The sequence below is a fragment of the Vidua macroura genome, chromosome 5, assembly GCF_024509145.1.
Source record: "Vidua macroura isolate BioBank_ID:100142 chromosome 5, ASM2450914v1, whole genome shotgun sequence".
Lineage (NCBI taxonomy): Eukaryota > Metazoa > Chordata > Aves > Passeriformes > Viduidae > Vidua > Vidua macroura.
Genome location: NC_071575.1, coordinates 9,663,909 through 9,685,756, shown reverse-complemented (window position 1 = coordinate 9,685,756; position 21,848 = coordinate 9,663,909). Strand labels below are relative to the sequence as shown.

Here is a 21,848-nt window from a genome sequence, read left to right as displayed (position 1 = left end):
AAAGTCTGGTTCACTGGCACCGTATTTACTTTAGGAAACCCCAATCTTGGCATGTGTTTGCTGGAGTGATTTGTAAGCACAGAGCGCACAGTTCACTGTCAGACACATCACCTGCATCTCAGCACGCTCTGTTAAGGGACACGGCCCTGGTGGCAAGGGACCAGCAAAGGTGTTCATGCATCTGATCACTTTTCTCTGCACAAAAACTCCTGTGGTTAGGGGGGAGGGCTGGAGGTAAAACTCTGAAAGGAGGAAAGAGAGAATTATCATGTTATGCAAAACTGGGCTTTATCTCGTGTTCATTTACGGATAATCTGCAGGTTATGTGTGTGCCAATATAGTAATCAAATAAGCGTAGTTTAAAATGCTGAGCAGTAATAGCCCCTAGCTTATTTCAATGACTCAGATGACTGAGTATTTCATAGTGTAAAATAATTTGTAATTTTTTTCAGAGTTTATATTCAAATCAAAGGATATGCATTGCCTTTGTATCTTCTTTTTATTCCTAATATTACATTATGTAACTGCTGCTGTAATTATGTGTACAGTCTCCTACTTGTAGTTAGGAAAGGTGATTTAGTTACGTGAAACTCTCTGAAAATCAGATTTTTATTACTTCTATTAAATAAAAATATTGTGAGAGGTACACAGCTATAGAGTAGTCTTACAGAGAGACTCTTTTTGATAAGGGCAGATAATCTGGTTATGTAAAAACTTTATGTAAAAAGTAGATACTTAAATCATAGGCAAAAAGTCATAACAAGAAATTTAAAAATTTGTATGTCGTAGGAAAGAATTTTAAATCCCCATCTCTAAGATTTTATATTTTAAAGTTGATTTTAATTCAGGTTGACAGCAGGAAAAAATCTTAGATTGGGAGGGTTTGTTAAAATATTATAAAATCACTGCTAGTTGTGTGAAAAGGAAAACCTAGGACAACCCTCAAAACAAAATTAACTTTTTTTTGCTTTTTTTTTTTTTCTTAAAAATTAAAATTATGGGGATATTTTGACTGTTTTCAATGACTCATTTTTATCTATTTTGAAATCACCCTTTGATTACAAATTATAATATATGTTTCTTTGAATGTCATTTGTACTGATATTCTTCAGGAATGGGCAGTGGGAGTGCTGGAAAAGAAGGGGGGCCATTTAAAACTCTTTTAAGACAACAGACTCAGTCAGCTCTGGAACAAAGGGTAAGTAATTTTATACTTCCTTTTCTAGTCTATGCAAATGAAAATTTATCTTGTAGTAAGTTAATGTTTGCTATTACTTTGTGTTTGAAAACATGTAATTTTAGGTCTGAACTTAGTACAAGTGTTGACTGTTTAATAGCCCTTTTATACACAAATTATTTAAATATTGATATATTACTAAAGCACTGGGAAAAGTGGAGCAATGAACTGTGCACAGCACTCAAGTAATTCCAGTGGTATTAAGAAGTTATAGGAGAAATTATCATTGTGTGGTCTCTGAAAGGTACTGATGCATGTTAAGTTTAACACTTGAGTAAAGACATGATGATAAAGTTTTTACAGAAGCCAAATTCAGAAACATTGCCATAGCTTTAATCAAGTTGAAAATCCCATTTGGGTTTGGGAAAAGTTTCAGGTTTTGGGAATGGAGTTGCCACTTTGCACCCCATTTCATGGAGTAGAAGGTAGCATTTAATTGGGAACTTGAACCTGAACCACTTGCCAAGCAGTAAAAGGCATATATATACATTTAAACTTTTCCTCTATTGGACTAAAAACACCAATCTGTCATTATACTGAATAGACTATATGATGAAAACAGAGTTTTTAATTAATTGTTTACATTTAGAGTGAGTAATTGCAACTTTTTTTTTAATAAATTATATACTGCTTTGATCAAAATGTTGATAATGAGGTGTCTTGAAGGAAGAAATGGGAGTATACTCATACTCAGAAATAAATTAATTGCCATTTCTGACTACCTCAACCAGTGACATAGGAGCATGTGTGTTAGTTGGGAACAAAATCACTTGCACGTGTGAAAGCTGAGTGGGGAGCTGCTGTTTGGAGTAAGTGGATGATTCTCTTCTGTTTCTTGTGTTATCCATGGCTAAGGGAGGATCGCCCCATAGGTTCTGTAGGAGGCGGGTATGTCGAAACACACTGCGTGACTCTTTCAGCCCTTTCTTCTTGTATTGGGGATTTCTAAAGCAGTTTCTGAAAGATTTTTTTTTTTTTGTGAGGCTTTGCAGATTTCTTTGTGATTTTGTTTATGCAGAATTTTTTAAATTTGTTGGTTTTAAGAGCATTTTTTAGATGGGTGTATTTTGCATGTTGATACATTTCAGTTAACATTTTAGTTTAGGTATGAGTACAAATCCATGGCTTTTTGCTTTTAATTTTTTAATTTGGCTGAAGGAATGCTTTAAAACAAGCCTTTTTTCAGTTTACCTTTGATTTTGCTAGCATTTCAGATGTTCCATGGCTGATCTTTTTATTTCCTTAGGAAGCTTTTTAAAGACAATAAAGAAGTAAATTAAGAGCCCTAATGTATTTTTAGAGCTTGCATTATTTGGGCATTATTTTGATAAGGTCTTTGTATTGTCTAGTAGAAAAAAGATACTGTAAAATGGGGTGGAGACGTGTCTGTTACTGAGTCTGTTATTGATGATGACTATGATGTAGCAGCAAAGCATGTGGACAGTTAATTGATAAAAAATATGTTCATTCTGTCTTTTGAAAATTTCATATTGGATGTGTTTTTTCTGTGATGTCACCTCTTTTGGTTACCTTGAAGTTGAGTTAACTGGAATGAATAATATCTAGAAGTTATTTTGTCTGTTTTAGTATTACACACATAAACAGTGCACTCTATTTGTCTGGATTACTTAGGAGAGCAAGTATTTGGGAAAACCAAGAATAAATTCAGTATATATAGTGCAGTTTCACATGTATTAGATATATCATAAAATCCCAGAATCTTCCTTGAGTTTAAGGGACCTTAATGGTCATCTTATTTCAACCACCCTGCCTTGGGCAGGGACACATTCCATGAGACCAGGTTGCTCAAATAGTTCTTTTGAGTCTTAGATTTTTCTGGTATATGGTAATGCTAAAGTACCTTAAAATAAGTTCATTTGGTTGCATGTCTCAACAGCTTTTTTTAACCAAATCTGGTTTTAGTGTATTAATTAAATAACCCTAACTGCAAACTGAACAGAGTTGGTTAGAAGGGTAATATTCCTCAATTTCTTCCCTGAAAAGAAACCTGTAGAAAATACAGCTGTGGAAAACTCAGATACATGTTACATTGTACATTAATAACTGCTAGCAATTCCCTGGACATCTGTAGATAGCAAGAGTGACTGTAGCACAGCTGTCTTTCTGTATATTTGTAACTAAAAAAATACATGCTGCATTTCCATCAGCAGGAAAATTTGAGGTTATCTTACTCCTAAAAAAATTAGCCTATATTTTTGTAGAAATGGCCAAAAGCTGCTCTCAGTGATATTTTGTGTCTCTCACTTCCACTTGGACAAATTCTGTTTTCTTCCTGTTTTCATATTTTGCAAGTGCTTGAGAGATCTCTTCTGCTGCCTTTTTAAAATGGGGATCTGTTGGCCATGAAGTGCTCTGAAGGGCACTGCAGGAAATCTGTTCTGTCAGAGTGCAGTTCTCTGGGAGATTGGTTTGGCTGAAATCCTAACCTGAGCATCTTTTCTTTCCAGTGACTTCTTACCCACCCATCCCCTCAGTTCAGGTCAAGAAAAGCTGTAAAGGTTATCTGGCCACCTTGTGGGGTGGCTCAGTAAATGTGCTCAGAATAAAAATAATTAACCAGGAAATGAGCAATACCTGAATGTGGAGCTCTCGTTTAGCCCCAAAGGATCTATGAGCACACTTGAGCGTTGCCTAGGGAGAGGTCCAAGCATGGGAATGAGGGAATGAGTGGCTGGAAGGGAAGCAGAGAGCTGCTTCAGCTGGCACTTACACCAGGGGTGTGTGCAGCCTTGCTTCGTGTGCTGCTTTGCTGTTCTGTGTGCCTGGGAATGACATGGACTGAAAAAAGAGCACTAGCAATACATGTGTGTGTATACACATTTTTAAACATTGTATTAAGTGAGTGTTTGAGGATTTGATTGTAACCTTATCAAACTTGCCCCAAACACCAGCTATAAAATCTCTGTGTAGTTATGAGGATTAAAAGTGAAGTTCTTTCATGGTCTGTGCAATCAATGACTGTGAAGTGGAGTAGTGAATTAGTATTGGTAAAATGATTGACCATCTTCAGTTGTAGCTTGGAAATCATCCTGGTTTGTGATATCCTGAAATACTTTGTGATTGCATCACCTTGATGTAAAAGAGTCCTTTGCAAATTGCAGTAATAGAGGGGATTTATAATATGGGAACTGCATCTGGTTTTCCCTGAAATCTCTGTTTTCCCAGAAAAACCTGTAGATTTATAATTTTGAACTACTACAGGTTACAACATGTAACTGAGGCTGGAACTTGTATTTGAGTAATATAATAAAATTTTTAAAAACTCTAAATTAAATAGAAAAAGAAGAAAAAGTCTTCATACGAAGTGATGGAGTTCCATCTGTGTCAGAATGAGTGAGAGATTGTTAACAGAATTGTGTCAGAATGATTCAGTGAGTCTGTTACCCACATTTGTCTGTGGCTCAAGTTAACTGATAGAGCACCTCATTTTATCATGTGTCATAATACAGGCTTGGGAGCATTGATATATTTATTGAGATAAAACCAAGTTGTTATTTGAAGTTTTCCTCCTGGTTTCTGGTAGGGAATGAGGCAAACTGGAGGTGTGAACACGTTAAAATTACTTACAGTATGCAGCCTTATGGAAAGGAGCAGAGAGTGGAAAAACTTCTGAATTTTCATATAGATTAAAAACCACTGGATTTGCTCAAGCTTTGGAGCATGGAGTATTGTTTACTTTGCTCACTTCATACTGCTTCAGTCCAGTGTAAATGTGAGAGTGTGTACATATAGAATGTAAATCTGGTAAAGGCTTAGTGGAATTTCATATAGGTGGCACATTCAGAAAACTCCTTTATTGATTTCTGCAGTCCTGGGAAAGCAAGTATTTTGAGTATTTTGACTATTCTGATAACTTGCAAGGCACTTTGCAATCTGTTAGAACCTTCTGGGGGAATCTTCACTGCATCCCTCTCTAGAATCCATCTCTGCTTCTGGAGACCCATCAGCCAAGCAGGTTTGCAGAATCCTGGGGTGAGATCTCCCTACTTTTTAATTACATCGTAAGGCACGACTGCAGGGTTTGGCTTTTGGGATTGTTTTTCTTTTTCTTCTGGTTATTGATACTATGATTGCTGATTTCAAAGTTTGCCTCTTAATTTTGAAAGTTTAAGCCAAATGAAAATCCAGAAAACTTGAAGTTTGTAGGATCTTTAAAAAGTTTTAAGAGTTCCTGTCAGAAGGGTGGCAAGAATCCTGAAGTATTAACTTTTAAACGTACGTTGGGCTTTAGTTTAAGATGACTTTTCATGCCATGTATTGCTGGAAGAAGCTGATCCTTGCTGAATCTGCAGCATGTGTGCTGTTCAGGTAGAAGCTCGGTTGAACTGTACTGTTTCCAAGTATGTGAGAAAGGAATCTATCCTGTACTTTCTCCCATATAAAAATATGGTGTTTATTTGTTCCATTTAATCAGCTACAGTTATACAAAACATGACTGCATGATTTTTCTTCCTTTTTTTTTTTTTTGCTTTCTGCATTTAGAATTGCTGAACATGAATTATTGCCTTTCCCCCATAAGTGTGCTATTATGTATATATTAGACATATCCCAGAACATCTCTGGAGCAATTAAAATCTAGCTTTGTGCTCAGCTTCTTTGAATATGACTTTTATTTCAATTTCATCATAGGTGTCTTGAAAAACTGCCATTATTACTTTGCCCCTTTTATGAATTAAAAGCTGGAGTAGTTACTGAAAGTTAACTCTTCATTTTACTTACGAACTGGAAGTGAATTATCTTAGTTTAAGAACTTACAATTTTGTTTCAAGACCTATGCTTTATTTTAAAAGATGTATATTTACTTGTTATATTTAGAGCTTATGAGCAGAGCAGTCCTTTGATATTTTTTAGGTATGTTTTCCTGTAATAAGACAGTCCTCATTCTTGCAGAACTACAGTTTGTTTCACCTTGTGCTTCAGAATCAAACTGCAGTCAATTGTAACAAGAACACATAAAAATGGAGAAAAACATTTATTTTTTTATCAGCTAATGAAAGAAGAACTCTGGTGTTTAGCAGCCATGGTAAAAGTGGATCAGTAGAGATTTTGATAATCTCTGAATATCTGAAGTTTTGATTATTTATCTCTGTTGTGCTGAGAAACATCTCTGTGGGGGAAAAGTATTCTTTGAGTGTGTAGAACGTGTGCTTTTCTGATCCAGTGGGTCCGTGAGGCCACGTGGCTCGGAGGACCCCTCTGGCCCAGCTTTGCTTGTATTTCAGGGAAGCGAGCAGCTCATTGCATGCTAAGTGGCACTCAGCAGGGCTTGCCAGCAGTCCTTTAATGTTTGTTTTTAATGCCAACAGGAATTCCCGTTTTTCACCCTGACCACCTTCCCGCCAGGCTTTCTGGTCCACGTCGGGGGCGTTGTCAGCGCGCGCTCGGTGAAGCTCCTGGATCGCATCCACAATCCCGGTAGGTCGGCAGGGGAGCGCCTGCCTGGCACGGGCACGGGCCTGCCTTCAGCCCCAAGGAGAGCCAGATCCCTTCTAGCAGTGCACAGCAAAAGCCCTGCACTGCAGACAGTCAGTGAGGCTTGGAAAATGAGTCACTCAAAGGCTCTGGTTTTAGTGAGAAACGTTTCGGCAAATTAAACTAGTAATAAAAATACTTTTGAGTCAGTAACTTCGCACTGAAAACTAGCTTTGAATTATTGAGGGGTTCATTAATTTTTTGCCGCTTCTTGTGATTGAAACTTGATGCAAGTTTTTCCATTCAAACAATAACGACGTTAATTGCTTGATCTTAACTATTAATGTTTTCCCATTTTCAGCTCCTTGAAATCTTTAAGGACTAATGGCTACAGCTCACAACGTGGTTTTTAATCTTTACAGCTTTGTTTCTATTCTTAAAAACCTTTACTGAACAGTACTTGAGGATTTTTATTTATTATTTTCCCGGGAAGCCCAGCATGAGAACACGTGTGGTTTGCATGTCCTAGTTCTAATGTTAGAACTGAGTGACTTTTGACTCTGAAGACTTGGTTGGTTTTGTCCCTGAGACCAGATGAGGAATGCTTTGCAAAAGGTTGGAGTTGACAGTGCACTTAAAAATGCAAAGGAGACTAGAAATAGCACCTGTAGTGGTTTTGCATGCACTAGTCAGGAGTAATAAAAGGAAGTTGATGCAAATACATCCTTAAAAACAAGTACAAAAAATGAGTCCTTTTCTTCCTATGGGCCAAGGCAGGCAGTTCTCCAGGCAGGTAGATCAGATTGTTGCTGATCTAAAGGTTCAGTAAACTGGCAACATGAAGTTAAATCCAAGAATTAATTTGAATTAGATCCTCCCACTTTAAGGGATTTTTTTTCAAGTAAATTAGTACATAATGTTGCTCTTTTGTTTTCCTATTCTAAGATCTATTTACACACTGAAGAGAAGGTTAAAAGAAATGTCAAAGTCTAATTAATATGTGAGTCTTTCCCATAAAGTTATTTTAGTAGTCTGTATTTTCAACAGATTTCTGATACAGGTCCCTTACGTGCAAAATTTACTGTGTAATAGATGTAAGACAGAATATTAAAAGAATCAATTTTGCTCAGAACTTTTAAAAACTAATTTCTTGCATTATGCACTCCTTAATTTTTACCAGCTGACTGGAAGCAGAATAAGACATAAGGCAAGACAGAGATGTGTGTTTGCACAGCTGCAGTGTATCTGTGAGACTTGCAGATTGCTCCTGACAAGTGAATGTAAAGTGCATGATCCTTGGAACTCACATTGCAAAATAGTGGGAACAAAAGGGGGAAATGAAAGCACCTAGCTGTGGGAGGGAAGGTGGAGGAGTAGAAAAAAAATCTGATATGATTATGATTGTAAAGCATTTGAGTCAAGTAAGTCTGTAAAATATTAAAGGAAGCAAATAAACTGGCAAATTAATGAGTCAGGAAAACATGGAAGGTGGATTAAGAACTTGCCAATAAGACAAACCTGCCATATACTGTCCACTTGGGTCACCTAGTGCCAGATTGCTATAGCATGCTCCTTTTCCTTTTTCTATTTCAGCCTCTTATTAACTCTGCTGTCTGTGTCTTTCCAGTTCCTGTGGAGTGGTGTTGTCAATTGTGTTCTTGTTGGTAGTTTTTTTCACTATTCTGCTTCTATAACTGATCTACTAATTTGCTGTTTTGAACTCAGCCTTTGTCGGAATAATGGGTAACACAAGATCATACAAACTGCTAGACTGGAATAGTTTCAATTCAGGTATTTTATTAGTCATTCAGTACTACATACGCTGACAGAAATTATGGCAGCTCAGTGAAGTTATTAGAAATGCTCTAGGATATTTAGGTTAATGCTTCAAATTTAAATCTATTTAATCATCAAATGCCTAAATGTCACATTTTCATGTTGTTAAAGACTTTTTTTAAAATTACAAAACATTAGTATAAAATAGTATTGCTAAGAATAATTTAATATCAATCTGGAAAGCTGAATGTTCAGATATTTATTTAGTACTCACTTTCAGCTCAGCATCCATGAAAGAAGTAATTTAGGATAAGAGAATGGATTCTTCCTTACACAGTTGGGATCATGTCAGGTGTGATTTTTTTTGTTTGGTTGGTTTTTTTGTTTGGTTTGGGGTTTTTTGTGTAATGGGTTTTTGGGTGTTTATTTTGGCCTATTGATTTGATTTTGGGGGTTAGTTTTATTGTTTTGCATGGGCTTGCACTTTCTTCAACAAAGGCTTTCCTCCTGTTAATTTCAGGAAGCCAATGAATGTGTTTGTTCTTAATACTAGCTCTAAAATAATAGTTGTATTAAAGATAATAATAGATACAAAAATTATCCAAGAAAAATAGAGAACTATCAGTTTAAAGAGAAGGATAGTAAGTAGCCCAGGATTTGCTGGTTCATAAATCTTGTATTGTAAAATGCAGCCAGTTACAGGACTTAAAACATAATTATTTGAATTTTTTAATCACATCATTATTCAGCTTGAAAAAAGCCCCAATATTTTTTTTAATGCAGTTTTAGTAATCAGTGTGTAACTTCCTTATACAGCTGTAGAAGGAATGGATGAGTTGGTGCAGTCTAGATGAAGTAAAGACTTCTCTCTGTCACGTTTTCCCTGTGGAAAGATTACATGCCGTGGAAGAAAGGCAGGCATAACTTCCCTACATAGAACATCCAGGCCAGTAGACCTTGTCAAACTTTGATATTTATAAAGTTGGCACCATAAAAACATACAAAGCTGACCTCTGAGGGCTTGTTTGCCCCAGAAACTTTCCTTCTTGATAATTCACTATGGCCATGCAGCTCTGTATCATGCTCTAAAATTCAGTTTAAATGTGCAGTTATTAAAAACCAGACATTTTTCATTCTGCAAATTGTACAAAAGTAGGGAAAGCTTAAAACTATTGGGTCATTTTTACTGTTCCTTTCACAGTAAGCATCCTTTAATATTATGATTATGAGCTTTTCTGATTTTGTTGGTTTTCTGTGCTTGTTTTAAAGTGATAATATTTTAAAATTAACTTTCAGTATGAAAAGAATATTCTAAAATTCTCAGGTCTGTGGCTGGTATGGCGTAGTCTGATCCAAGGTGTTAAAAATGTGTTGAAATTTTTCTATATTGTGTATGACCTTGAAAAGTTGGAATTCATTGTTGCTTCTTCCAGATTGTTTAGTAGGATGTTTTTATTGAAAGAATTTTATTAGAATAATGGAGTAAATGAGCTTATGTACAGACACTGAACACGCCTTGAGCTAGGCTAGAAAGTGATCCACCATGTAAGGTTAGGAAGCGAAGTGCAAGTCAGGAATTCAGTTCTTGACAGAATATCCAAAACTGTTTCCTAAATTTTTTAGAGATTAGAGGAAAATGAATGTGCACATATATGTATATAAAACATTTTACCCAGAGGTGCTTTTGCCTAAAGGTGTTGATTGGAGGAGAGAAGTCTAAACCAAAGAGTAAGTGTAGGGTTAATCCCTCCCTGAGAGCTGGCTGTATTTCTGTAGCCTTGCTGTGTCAGTAGGTCTGTAGGAGAGCTGGTTAATCCTGCTACTTTGGGACTGAGCAGGTTACATTCCTATTCCTGGAACTATGGATGGGTGGGGCTTTTGTAGTGCTAGGTGTGCTGCTGGACAGAGAATGTCATCACAAGCATAAGTGGGCTAAAATTGTTTTCCTTTTGGAAAACATTCAGGCTTAATTTCAGCTTGCTTTGTAACTGTGCAGAAGGATATTTCTTTTTCTTTTCTTTTTTTTTTTTTTTTTTTTTTTGTTTTGTTTTGTTTTGTCTTGCCAATGGTTTAATTGTGTGTAAGATTCAACAGGAGCATCCAGTGGTAGGGGAACGTCAGAGATTTAGAGATCTGAAGGTGCTTGAAAATCAAATGTGGAAGTAAAGACTGACTATTTCATGAATGGAAAAGAAACTGCTTAAATATCTGGGAATTGCATATAGTTCAATGAAGAATTGTTTAAATGTTTGTAAAATACAAAAAGATGGATATGAAGATGAATTTGCAAAATGAAAGTAGGGAGTTGAGCAAAAATTCATAGAAAAGAAGGCACATAATACAGTGGAAGATAGCCTCTGGTGCTGTCTCTGAGAAAGAATGAGCTCTGAGGATAAAAACATGCAAGGAATCCTCAATCCAGAAGGCTTGATCTTTGTTAAAAGCCTGGCACTGAGGTTAAACACAGAGCACAAAGGTAGGCAGTGAAGAACTTGCTGAATAGAGGCTGCTTTTCCATATGGCTGTTTCATAGCACCAATATATGGTTTCTCACATAATTAAATTTTAAACTCCTCATTCAGGAAGCTGCTCCAGCAGTGCATCTTCAGCTCCAGTAGTCAGAAATATGGAAAGATAAAAGATTGTTAAAAAGTTCCTAAGCATCTCCCGAGCTCCTTGTGCAATATCCAGTCTTGCTGTTGGAGTGTGAAATTCTCCAGTTAGTTTTGCATATGAGGAAATGGAAGAGGAAAGCTTGGCTATGTTTTGTTTCTGTAACTGAATGTTTTTCTTCCACAGAAATACAGAGATTGTGCAAATTACATTTCAAGCTGCTTTCTGGGGTGTAAGTGTGGCCCAGTTGTAGGAACACAGTAGGAAATGTCAGAATGTGCCTGTTGATGTCTGATGTGGTTATCCTTCAGATCAAGTAGTAAAAACCCCAATATTTTAAGGTTGACCTCTTACCTTTTCTTGGAGAATTTCCAGGTTGGCTTCTTGTCCATCAGTGTATGTTGAATGAAAATGGGAGGTTAAGGCAGCTGTCAGGGTTTTTTTCTGAAAGAATGAGGGGTGTGATTTTCTCCAGTAATGATTAACTCCAGTTTTCTGCAGCCTTTCCAGAGGAATGAATGTTCCCAAGTTATTTCTATGTTAATGTGAATGGTGTTTTTATATTATTTCTGGAAGCAGATACACCCTTATGTTAATGAAATAATTTTCTTTTTTTTTTTTGAGAGTTCAAAGTAGGTATTTATGTAACTGAAGAAAGGGTGGTCACTGTCACTGAGCACAGAAGAGCATCCACATGTTCTGTTAGAAATTCATAAATAAACTTGGCATTTCAAATCCTTGTTTAGAATTCTTTGCCTACCTAAGTAATGCTATTTCACCTGTTCATACTGCTTTAAAGGTCTCCCTAAATTCTGGCTAATGGTGTGAAAGCCAGTGCAAACTTTTCTTTGCGTAAGTGCTCCAAAAAAGCCATTGCTTATTGCACAACTACACTTTGGTTTTGAATTGATAGTACACAAGAGAGAGAACCTTGGTCTGGCAAAAATTGCTCGTCCTAATTTCAAAATACAGGGATTGACTAAAATTATTGACTTCATCAAATTTCCTTCATGGATAGCACTGAGTTTTTTCAGCCTTCTGATAATTGCTTCTGTGGTTGCAAAAACACAGTTGTAGAACTATCTGCCTGGCTCAAAATGTATTATTGTTAGAAGAGAACCAGAATGATTCTGGTTGAACCAGCACCTTCCTAACTGCTACATAATTACAGCTAAACATGGCTTTGTGAAATGTCTGTAGAGGTTTTGTAGGAAGGTATACAGGCAGAGAACACAAGTTCTGACTGACTGTAACAGGATTACAGGAATAACTGATAAATGTCAATGGATAATAAATATGAGGCACAAAAGATTTTCTTTTTAAGTCTCTTTGGATCCAGAAGTTCAAAGAGGCATCTCTGCCTAGTTTGTCTTAAAACAGAATAAACAGCTGTGAGTGCATAGAAATAATGAAAGCAGAGGTTCTGATTCCTGAGGAGTGCAGACAAGGAATAGGAAATTCAGAGTCAGTGTCATTTCATACCAACTAATGCCATCCCCTTCCTGCAGCAATAAAATAGATAAAAAGTGGATTAGAAAGCCCTGTCTTGCTACAATGTAGGGTCCCCAGCTCTGGGTAACAGCCCCTTTGTTGTACTCATCTGAAGCTTTTCTTTGAAGATTGCTCATGTTTTAAAATAGGTTGTAGTTATTGTGCCAAGGTGACAAAGCAACAGAGACACAAAATAGAGTAAGTAGTTTCTTTATTACCTGCTGAGTCACCATTCTAGGATGAGTGACTGAAATAATCACTAAAAGCTGGAGTAACAAAGGCACATATTTATTCATGGAAATTATTTTCCAGAGGCAAATTTATTTCCTATATTTAATGTTTTCTAATTTCTGGGCAGTATTTTTCAGCTTTTATGATCCTAAGTATGATGCAATTTAAACCTTTATTTTTAAGTATTTTAATTCTTAATATATTCTGAATATATTTTTTTCGTCAAATGTCTTATATTTTGACATTATATTTTTCATTTTATTTAAGTTGTGTCACATGGTGGTTTCTTTTCTTTTAGCTCTGCACTAAATTATTACTGCTGATTTCACATTATTACAAGATTTTTTTTTTAGATGATACTTTTTTCAGCTTGTGCTCTTCCTATCAGACTTTCATCTACAATTAAAAGAAAAAGTTATAGCCACTGTTGTGGCTGTATTAAGCCGTAAGGGGAACAACTCTTCTGCTTCTCCATCTTGGAGTATATTTTGGGATTAAAGCTATCACTTCTCAACAGGGAGCTGCCACTGAAAGAAATGATATAGGGAATTTTCTGAATTGGTTTCTTTTGGAATCTTGGTGCTCATGTAGTGATGTGGCCTGACTGACCCAGTAGAAAGTGCCCTGCACATGAAAGGGTTTGTGTTTAATCAGCCAGCCAACATCTCATCCTGTAAATGCAGTTGTAATCTAAGTGTTCTTAAAATTGTCTCCCGAGCTATTGAAGAACTCCTTCAACTTTCAAGTCTTGTTTTGCTCATTCAGCAGTCTAGGCCTAAGAAGTGGGGTGTGTGCTGCTCTCTGACCTCATCTGGCAGAAAAGCACTGGTTATCAATAACATTTTGCAGGGTGGATGTTTTCTGTGGAGTTGAACTTTGTAAGAGCGAGTGTGCGTGTTCGCTTTGGGTGTGGTTACACTGTTTCCTGCTAGTTTAGTGTATCCTAGTTTTCCTTTGATATATCCCTACAATCTACTTCCTTCACTTGCTGTAACAAAGTTTTCATTTGTCCATCTTTTAGTCTTAAATTTGAATTTAGGGAGTAGTATTTCTAAATAAGGATGGAGTGGCTTGGAAACTTTTTTGAAAGTTTTAGGTTAATCTGCTGTAGGTTTAGTTATTTGCTACCTGAATTTGTGTTAATCTTTACAGACCAGAGGATTTGTGTTTCTGTACAGTTATTTAGTTGTTAAATGGTTTAGAAAATTGATAATGTCAATGTTAATAGCATAACCAGAAAGGATTAAATAAAACTTCAAGGTCCAGGGTAGGTTACATATAAACCTAACAAAGGTATCTGTTAAAAAAACCTAACCAGCCAAACCTACAGAAAAATAGGTTCTTCTTGGTGTATAAGCTGTTAGTAGGTTTTGAATTAAGAAGGTACAAAAATAAGGGAATATTGAACGTGTGGATCATGGCTTTACCTAATGGAAGATTCAAAGATTAAATTTGAAAGAATATTGACCTCCATTGCCATTTTTGAAACAACAGAACAATGAGTCATTTATAGATAATGAAAATTTTCCTTGGATGATTGTCCTCCTGTCAGAGTATTGTGTTATGCATGTAAATATTTACTAAATTATACAATGTAAAATCGGTTGAAATGAATCAGGCAGTCTGTACTTTGGAGTAATTACCTCAGGTTGTCTAAGGATTCAGCTTTAAGGCTACAGCAACTCTTGGGTATGAGCTGTGGCATCAAGAGGCCATTCTTCTTTATTTGATTTCAGTTTCAAAAAATCTGTATGGACTAGCAAAATGCAGCTTCTGGCTAAATCTTGAAAGAACCTGTACAAGTGAACCTCTAGCAAATAACTTGGGAAAGGTGTTGCTTCTTATGAATGAGAAAGTGATAGTGTCTAGGTGAAAGATTTATACAGGATATTGGCCCCTGGATAGTACATCTCAACCTTGTATTCTAAAGGAGATGGTGACTTGGTGGTGGATAAGCTAACTTGAAGAACACTCCAGGTACAGAAGTGCTTTTTGTGTCTTACAAAACTGCTGAATAAAATCAGTTGGGAAAGTTCCAGTTGGAGGAGGTTTGAGTTGGCACAATTTTTATAGAGCACTGTACTTTTGACAGCATTGTTTCTCAAGTCCTCAACCATAGAAACAGTGTGCTTTGCTTCCACTTGGTTATAAATATCCTGCCAATTTAGAAACATTAATAAAGTAAGTTTAGTCTTCAGCCTTTGGTTTCCCACAAAGGGGACATAATTAGAAGTGGAATTTCCTGCAAACCTTTCTGCTTAAAGTTGTAGAGAAACCTTGGTCCAAACTACTCGGTACATTTGCTAGAAAAGCTTGTGACTGAGTGCTCTGTATGCTTGCCTTTTTGCTTCCACCTAGAATCCAGGGCCATTACTTTCTGTAACCATTTCAGTGAGCTGCCATAGTTTTCAGTCTGTACTGTCACCTGATCCAAGCATGCGCCAAAATACCCACCGTTTCTGGCTCCTGTCTGCTGAATCTGCTTTGCAAACCCTTAGTTCTTAAGCTTTTGCCTTAGCAAAACAACCAACAGGCACTCTCATGGAGTGTGCTGGACACATGCCATCCTGCTTCCCTAACTCCTCTAATTGTTTATGTAAATCCTTAGCTTTACTAAACTTGTAAATGCTACGACAGCATCCCCATGTGAAATTGTGTGGCTCATGTGTCAAAAAAGGCTGCTTGTGAAAATATTTGTCAGAAGAATATGAATGCTACACATTGCACTGCATTCAGTGTTTTGTATCAACCTATTATTGCAATGTCATGGTGTTTGATTTTAATTGTAGACAATTATTTTGTGCTTTAATATGCAAAGGTAAGTTCATGTAAACTGTGAATGTACAGTATTTATATATAAAGATAATAATTGTTGTTTTTTGGCCTCTTTCTGGAACAAAACATAGTCAAATATCTTAAGCAGAGGTCACAGCCTTCTTTACAAACAGTTGTTTCTGCATGACTCTTATAGAAATATTTGTTCTTGTACAATAAGAAATTGTTGGATTCTTTGAAAGATATTGGGCCTGATCCTGTTAACACTGAAGACAATGGCTGGAAAATACTTCTTACTTCTCATAAGAATGAAAATGATCCATTACATTTCTGTAGTTAATAGTATTGTTAGAGTTCTTAGAATAAAGGATTAAATGTTGTTTTAGCAAGAGACAGTATCGAGCAACTTCACAACAGTATGTGTTTGCCATAATGGTAAGGTGTCCTTGTAGATGTTAGGTCAGAAAATTGTTAAGTCTCTTAAAACTTCAATAATTTAAACTACAAATTTTTGTGGAGAAAAGCTAAATGTTTGCATAGGATTTGGGACCCGTCACTGTTTCTACCTTTTATGTTCACTTTAAGGATCCCTGTTTCCTTTCAACATCTCATTCCATCTCAGTTTTCACTGTGGCTACATTCCTTTTCAATGTCATTCTTGTCTTTATCAACCTTACCTTTATTTCACAGCACTTTTTGTATTCATCCTCAGTCACTTCACCTGTTGCTAACTCTCAAATCCTCATCATGACTTCACATTTTCTTGCACTTTGACATAGAAATGTCACTGGTGATAAGTAGAAGCGGTTTTTGCCACATGGAACCAAAAGGTGTAAAAAGTTGTAGTTTTGAAAATTGGTGCTTTTTTGTCTAGAGAAAAGGGTATTTCTTCTTTGCAGGTGTTTTTCTGTGGAGTACAAGAATTTGTGTGGCTATTTAGTCACTGTTTATAACCAGCTGCCTGTGATCCAGTCTCATTGAGCAGGTGTTTTTCTCCATGCTCAGAGAACCAGTTTGCTGCTACTTAGACTTTTCATCTATAAGGAGAAACACATTGCTTATCAAAACAATCTCTGGCCCATGGCTGGAGGAGAAAGGAGGAATTGCTCCCAAGATCCTTGTCCATTTCACCAAAAAGAGTTAAGAGAGAACTTTCACAGAATGTGCTTGTGGTGTCACATCTTTTGTGCACTATGAATTTGTCAGATGTTGTAGCCTGGCCTTACAATCCATTTCCAGAGATTCTCCCTCGATTCAGCCACCCCTGCTGCCAGCAGAAGCAGCCTCTGTCCAAAGGGGTACCTGCAAAGAGAAGGCATTTCCCACTTTTTGTACCACAAGTGGTTCTGAGAGCTGAGCTGGGGAGCTCCAGCCCTCTGTTGTGATGGATTATTTCTGTAGGAATCTCAGGAATTCCAAAGCTGAGGAGAGCAGGTGCTCCAGGAATCTGAGTCAGGATTGCTGAGTATCATCTTGAGCATTTGTTTTCCCAGTCACTGAGAGGATTTAAACAGTGTTTTCATACTGGGAGTGAAGTGCAGCACCTCAAGATTCTGTCAGTAGTGCACTGAAACCTGCTAAAGTGAACTTGGATATTACAGAGTGGGATTGATATAGTTTATAGAAATCCCTTGTTTTATGTCCTGACATGTATATTCTTGTTGATTGCAGAGAACATTCCTAAGAACTCTCACTGTAAGGTTCTTTCTGTTCAGTGTTCATTTCTTAAAGCAAAGGTAATAAACTTAATCTGAGCATCCAGGCTGCTGCTGGTCAGTGTAATGCTGTGAGTTACAGAAGCATTGCCATCTAAAGTTAGATGTAATTGAATATACAGACCTCTGTGCTCTTCCTTTGAATTAGAAAATGAGCATTGGTTTAGTTTAGAAAAATTAAAGTCTAGCTCTAAATGCAAAGTTGAGGTAAAGTCATGAATGAATACATCTTACTTTACAATATTTCTGTTTCAGTAACTTTTAAATTATGTGTATATCTGCATCTTGCATTTTTGTTTGTCATGTTGTCAGAGAACCAAGTGTATGATAATGTGGTTATCATACACTGTGTTGGTAAATATTCTTGATAATACAAAATTGGTTCCAAATAAATTCCAGGTTTTGACTTTGATATTTAAATTATAATTCAGCAAGGAGAGCTCAGTGGCCAGAAGTTTGTATCTGTGCTAAGTTCAGTTAATTTCAGGGAAATTCCATAAGAATCTCTCTACTCAGAACCCTTGGTTATATCTGAGTGCCTATTGTTTGTTACTGGTTTTCCCTTTTTGTATCAACAATTAACACAGTTGCCAACTACATTCATTGAAGCAGGTAAGTTTTGAAAGAAGAAACAGCTGACAAATTCTAGTTGTAATTTCAATATTTATTGGCTCCATATGTAAAAATCTTGCAAGACAAGGGCTTTAGTTATGGGAATGAATTGCTGAGCAGTTAAAATAAATGGATTGCATGAACTTATTCTAGCAGCACTTTTTTGTATTTTTGCATCTTGTAGTTTTCAAGAAAAGCAGGCAGGATATATTTACAATAGAACCTGGAGGACAGTGAAGGTAATTCAAATCCATTCACAGGCATGGAGGGAAGGTGCAGTTTCCAGGATACTGAAGCAAAAAAGCACTGACAACATACATCCTGTATTTCTTCATGTTGTAAATGTAGAAGTAGTTTAAATCCCTATGGCTTCTCACAGTTAGAAGTGCCACAGAACTGTCTGTTTGATTAGTGATACAGTTTGGAACAAATATTTTCAAAATCTGGTTAACAGAGAGAACTTCTTCCAGTAGGAAAAACTATTGAGTTAAGATACCAACTGTACAGCAAAGTAAAATACTAGTTTACTACTAGAAATACTGTTTCATTACTGTTAGTTTTTCAGCATTACAGAGTATCTGTTATGCTTTGTTGCAAGTTATACACTGCTCTTGTGTTGTTGGAAACTGAGTGTGGTTTGGGACTAAAAACAGGTAGAGATTGGAAGAGTATCTACAGTATTTTTGTGTTATCTGTCATATGGACAACAAGAAGAATGCAGTGATTCGTGAGAACCTGCTCACATGGGGGAGAAACAAGATAATTAGTGAAAAAGTCCCATTAGTGTTTCCTTGAAGTGTGATAAATAGAAAGGAAATAAAGTGTCCTCATTCAAAGCACTTGAATATGAAAGCCTCAGCTTCTCAGGTTAATTGCATGAAGCTTTGTATCAGCATAGTCCAGAATAGTGAACTGATTTATACTTTGTCTTTCAGATGAACCGGAGACACGAGATGCCTGGTGGGCAGAAATCAGACAAGAAATAAAATCCCATGCCAAGGCATTGGGTTGTCATGCTGTAGTGGGCTACAGTGAATCAACCAGCATTTGGTAAATCATGATGATGATTTGATTTTCAAAATGCCACAGCAAATGTATTTCATCATCAGTGGATTAAAAATTAACTATTCCAGTACAGGTGTTGCTACTGTCTATTCTATAACTACTGTACAGAGTTTAAGTGAGATTATGAGATTTCAGTATTAGGCATATTTATATATGTTTAGATCTGGGTTTTAAGTTTTTTCTAATGAATGTTACATTTTTTTTCTTTTAAACTAAAGCCTACAATTTGTTTTGTAGTAACAATATTAATTTATCCATGAAGTTTTCTAAACCTAATCTACCTAAATAATTAAGACTGTTCCTAAAAGTATATGTATTGAAGTTTCATTCTTGGATAACAACTGGCAGACCAGAACTTAAATGGAAAACTTCACATTTCAGGCCCAAAACCAGCTTGCCCTGGAGCCAGGTGTATCTGCTGATATTAAACAGAAAATTACTCTGGTTCACTATTTTGAATTGCATTTGGAAAGTAGCAAGGAAATTCAAACATCTGAATTTATTTTCTTTCAAGTTGATTTTGCCTAAGTATTTTAAGGTAAAAGCACTAAAAATTTGGTTTTTTAAGGAGAGAAGTTAGAAGAGTTTTGGTTTACCATATTTTCCTCAATTACTCCATCACTGGGGGATGAACACACCAAAATGAAGCATTTATTCCTTTGCTTGTCAGTCTCCTTGTAAAAAGCATGAATAGTTTGTATTATTTTTCCTATCCTAACAATGGGGAAAGAATGCACAGAGCATAGACAGGCAATCACTTACTGGGTTATTTGATGCTTGCATCTCTCTAAAGGAATTTAACATAGTAGTGCTTGATTATTGATAAAATATTTATTGGAATTCCCATACTTATTGCCAGTTCAGCTTTATTCCATGCTTAAAGCCTGTGTGTGTAAGTACTGGTCTGCCAGACATGTTATGTATGAAAAATTATTTTGGAAAGAGAAACAACAACTAAAAAAAAGACGTGTATCATGCTAGAAAATGTGAGAAAGACTTTCTCTATTTTTTTTCAATATAGTCTTTTATACTAAATACTAGATGTTTGTTTCTTATTTAACAACTTGAGAATTATTAAAGCTCTGTGGTCATTCTGAGAGCTTTAACTCTGCTAAATCCTAAGTATGGTTGGTTACTTTGCAAATGTACCATTTTTGTAATTCTTCCTAATAACATTTTAATGTTTTGCCATTTTTTATCCTTCAAGAGGCACCCTTGTCAGTATTGGGTTGTAATTTCATTTTGAAAATTGAATGTTAATAAGATGCTTGGACTCTCAACTTCCCTTTTACTTTGGTAAAAGAATTATGCCTTGTTTTTTTTAATGTTTAGTTGGTTTGCTGTATTTCTTTGCATTGCTAACCATAGCACTGAAAACCATACTTAAACCTGATTAGCCTTTCTGTTGCTATATTATTTGTAACATGAGGCAAAACTTTTAAGTCTTTCTGCTCAATCCTTCTTCACCTTGTGCTTACACAGTGGTTGTGGTTTAAATACCAGAAGAGGATTGTTTGTGAGTTTTAATGGATAAAATTGCGCAGGTGCACAGAATTAGTGGTGATGTTGAACTTCATTGAGACTTGTAGTAGCCTTTTAATCTGATAATTTACTATAAAAGCACCCACTAAGTAGTAGGCATTCACTCTGTTGTTGTTCTTTTCTCTTATAGTGAAGAGGTCTGTATTTTGTCCGCATCTGGCACAGCAGCTGTACTGAACCCTAGGTTCCTTCAGGATGGCACCATGGAAGGCTGTTTGGAACAAAGGTTGTCTTGGCAGCCTGGCTTCTTTTCCATAGGGTCAGAGAAGGGAGAGGTTGATTTTTTTCCTCAGAGCCAAGATAGTTCTTCTCTATTAGGGTAGGTTACAGTGTTACAGTGCAGGATGCGGGACCAACCACTTTACTGCTTTTCACTAACAACAACCACCACAGGAGTAATGGAGTTCTGCACCCATTAGATACTCTGTTTTTATTTCTAACAGTCTCAATAAGGTAACACGTTTGACTACTAACACAGATCATAACTCAGTTTTTTCCTTTGCTGCTCTTCAGGTCTCTTTTCTCAATTTTGTATCACACCATAAAAAATGACAGATGTTTGATAACTTACAAAAGCCAAAAGTGGCTGTGTCTGTAATGTGTGTATATATGCTCCATTAAATACTACTGATGTGTGGGAGATAAAGTAGCTTGGTTATCAAACAAATACGATGCCAGATTGTTCCAAAATAGGTACGTGTTTGTTGAAGTTGATGAAAAAAATCATGAAACAGAAGGCCAAACATGAAGTTTCCCGTTGTTTCTCCTCTTGCAAATAAAATTTGAAGACTGAGCATTGCCACAAAGATATTTTTGGGGAAAAGAAAAGATTAATTAATGCATATTGGTAATTTATTATGTATTCATCAGGATAGTAATCAGATATTTCAAGGGATAATTATAGTTGTAAGCAAGGCTATTTATTACACTTTAGCACTTGCATTGCTTTTTTCATAATAAACCAGTCAACATGGTTTATTTAGAATTCATTATTCTTTTACTTTGTTAGCAGAAGACCATTGTCTTCTGGTGTTAGCCAGAACTAAAATACTTGGTTTTGTAGTCGCTATATGATGGAGAGAAAGAAATATCATGTTCATAATATAAAGAAAATAGCATCTTTTTCAAAATGTGTATTTTGATGCTACTAAGAGTCTTGGCATAGATTAGAAATGCCAGAGGGAGGTAAAACAGATAAACAGACAAAGCTCATGCTCAGCACAAAATCTATTTGCCTTAGTCTTATGATAACTCATGTTCCAAATCTGACAGACTTGCTTAAGCACGTGTTCAAAATCACTGAGAAGAATTGTTGATGTGAAACAGAATCCATTTGCAGTGATGCAGTTGGCCTGTGC

At 36.2% G+C, this 21,848-nt stretch overlaps 1 protein-coding gene across 18 annotated transcripts in view; it reads left to right on the top strand.

Moving 5' to 3' along the window:
- C2CD5 (C2 calcium dependent domain containing 5) overlaps nucleotides 1–21,848 on the top strand; it is a 57,319-nt gene that overhangs the window by 17,244 nt on the left and 18,227 nt on the right. For 10 of the 18 annotated variants that reach the window (XM_053977617.1, XM_053977615.1, XM_053977613.1 and 7 more), the window contains 4 exons: nucleotides 1,113–1,198; nucleotides 6,565–6,673; nucleotides 18,819–18,933; nucleotides 20,621–20,716. In XM_053977617.1, coding sequence (XP_053833592.1) covers nucleotides 1,113–1,198; nucleotides 6,565–6,673; nucleotides 18,819–18,933; nucleotides 20,621–20,716 — 406 coding nt within the window. Of the gene's footprint in view, nucleotides 1–1,112; nucleotides 1,199–6,564; nucleotides 6,674–8,395; nucleotides 8,462–18,818; nucleotides 18,934–20,620; nucleotides 20,810–21,848 lie in introns of all 18 variants that reach the window. The other 8 variants (XM_053977603.1, XM_053977616.1, XM_053977610.1 and 5 more) reach the window with 3 other exon arrangements.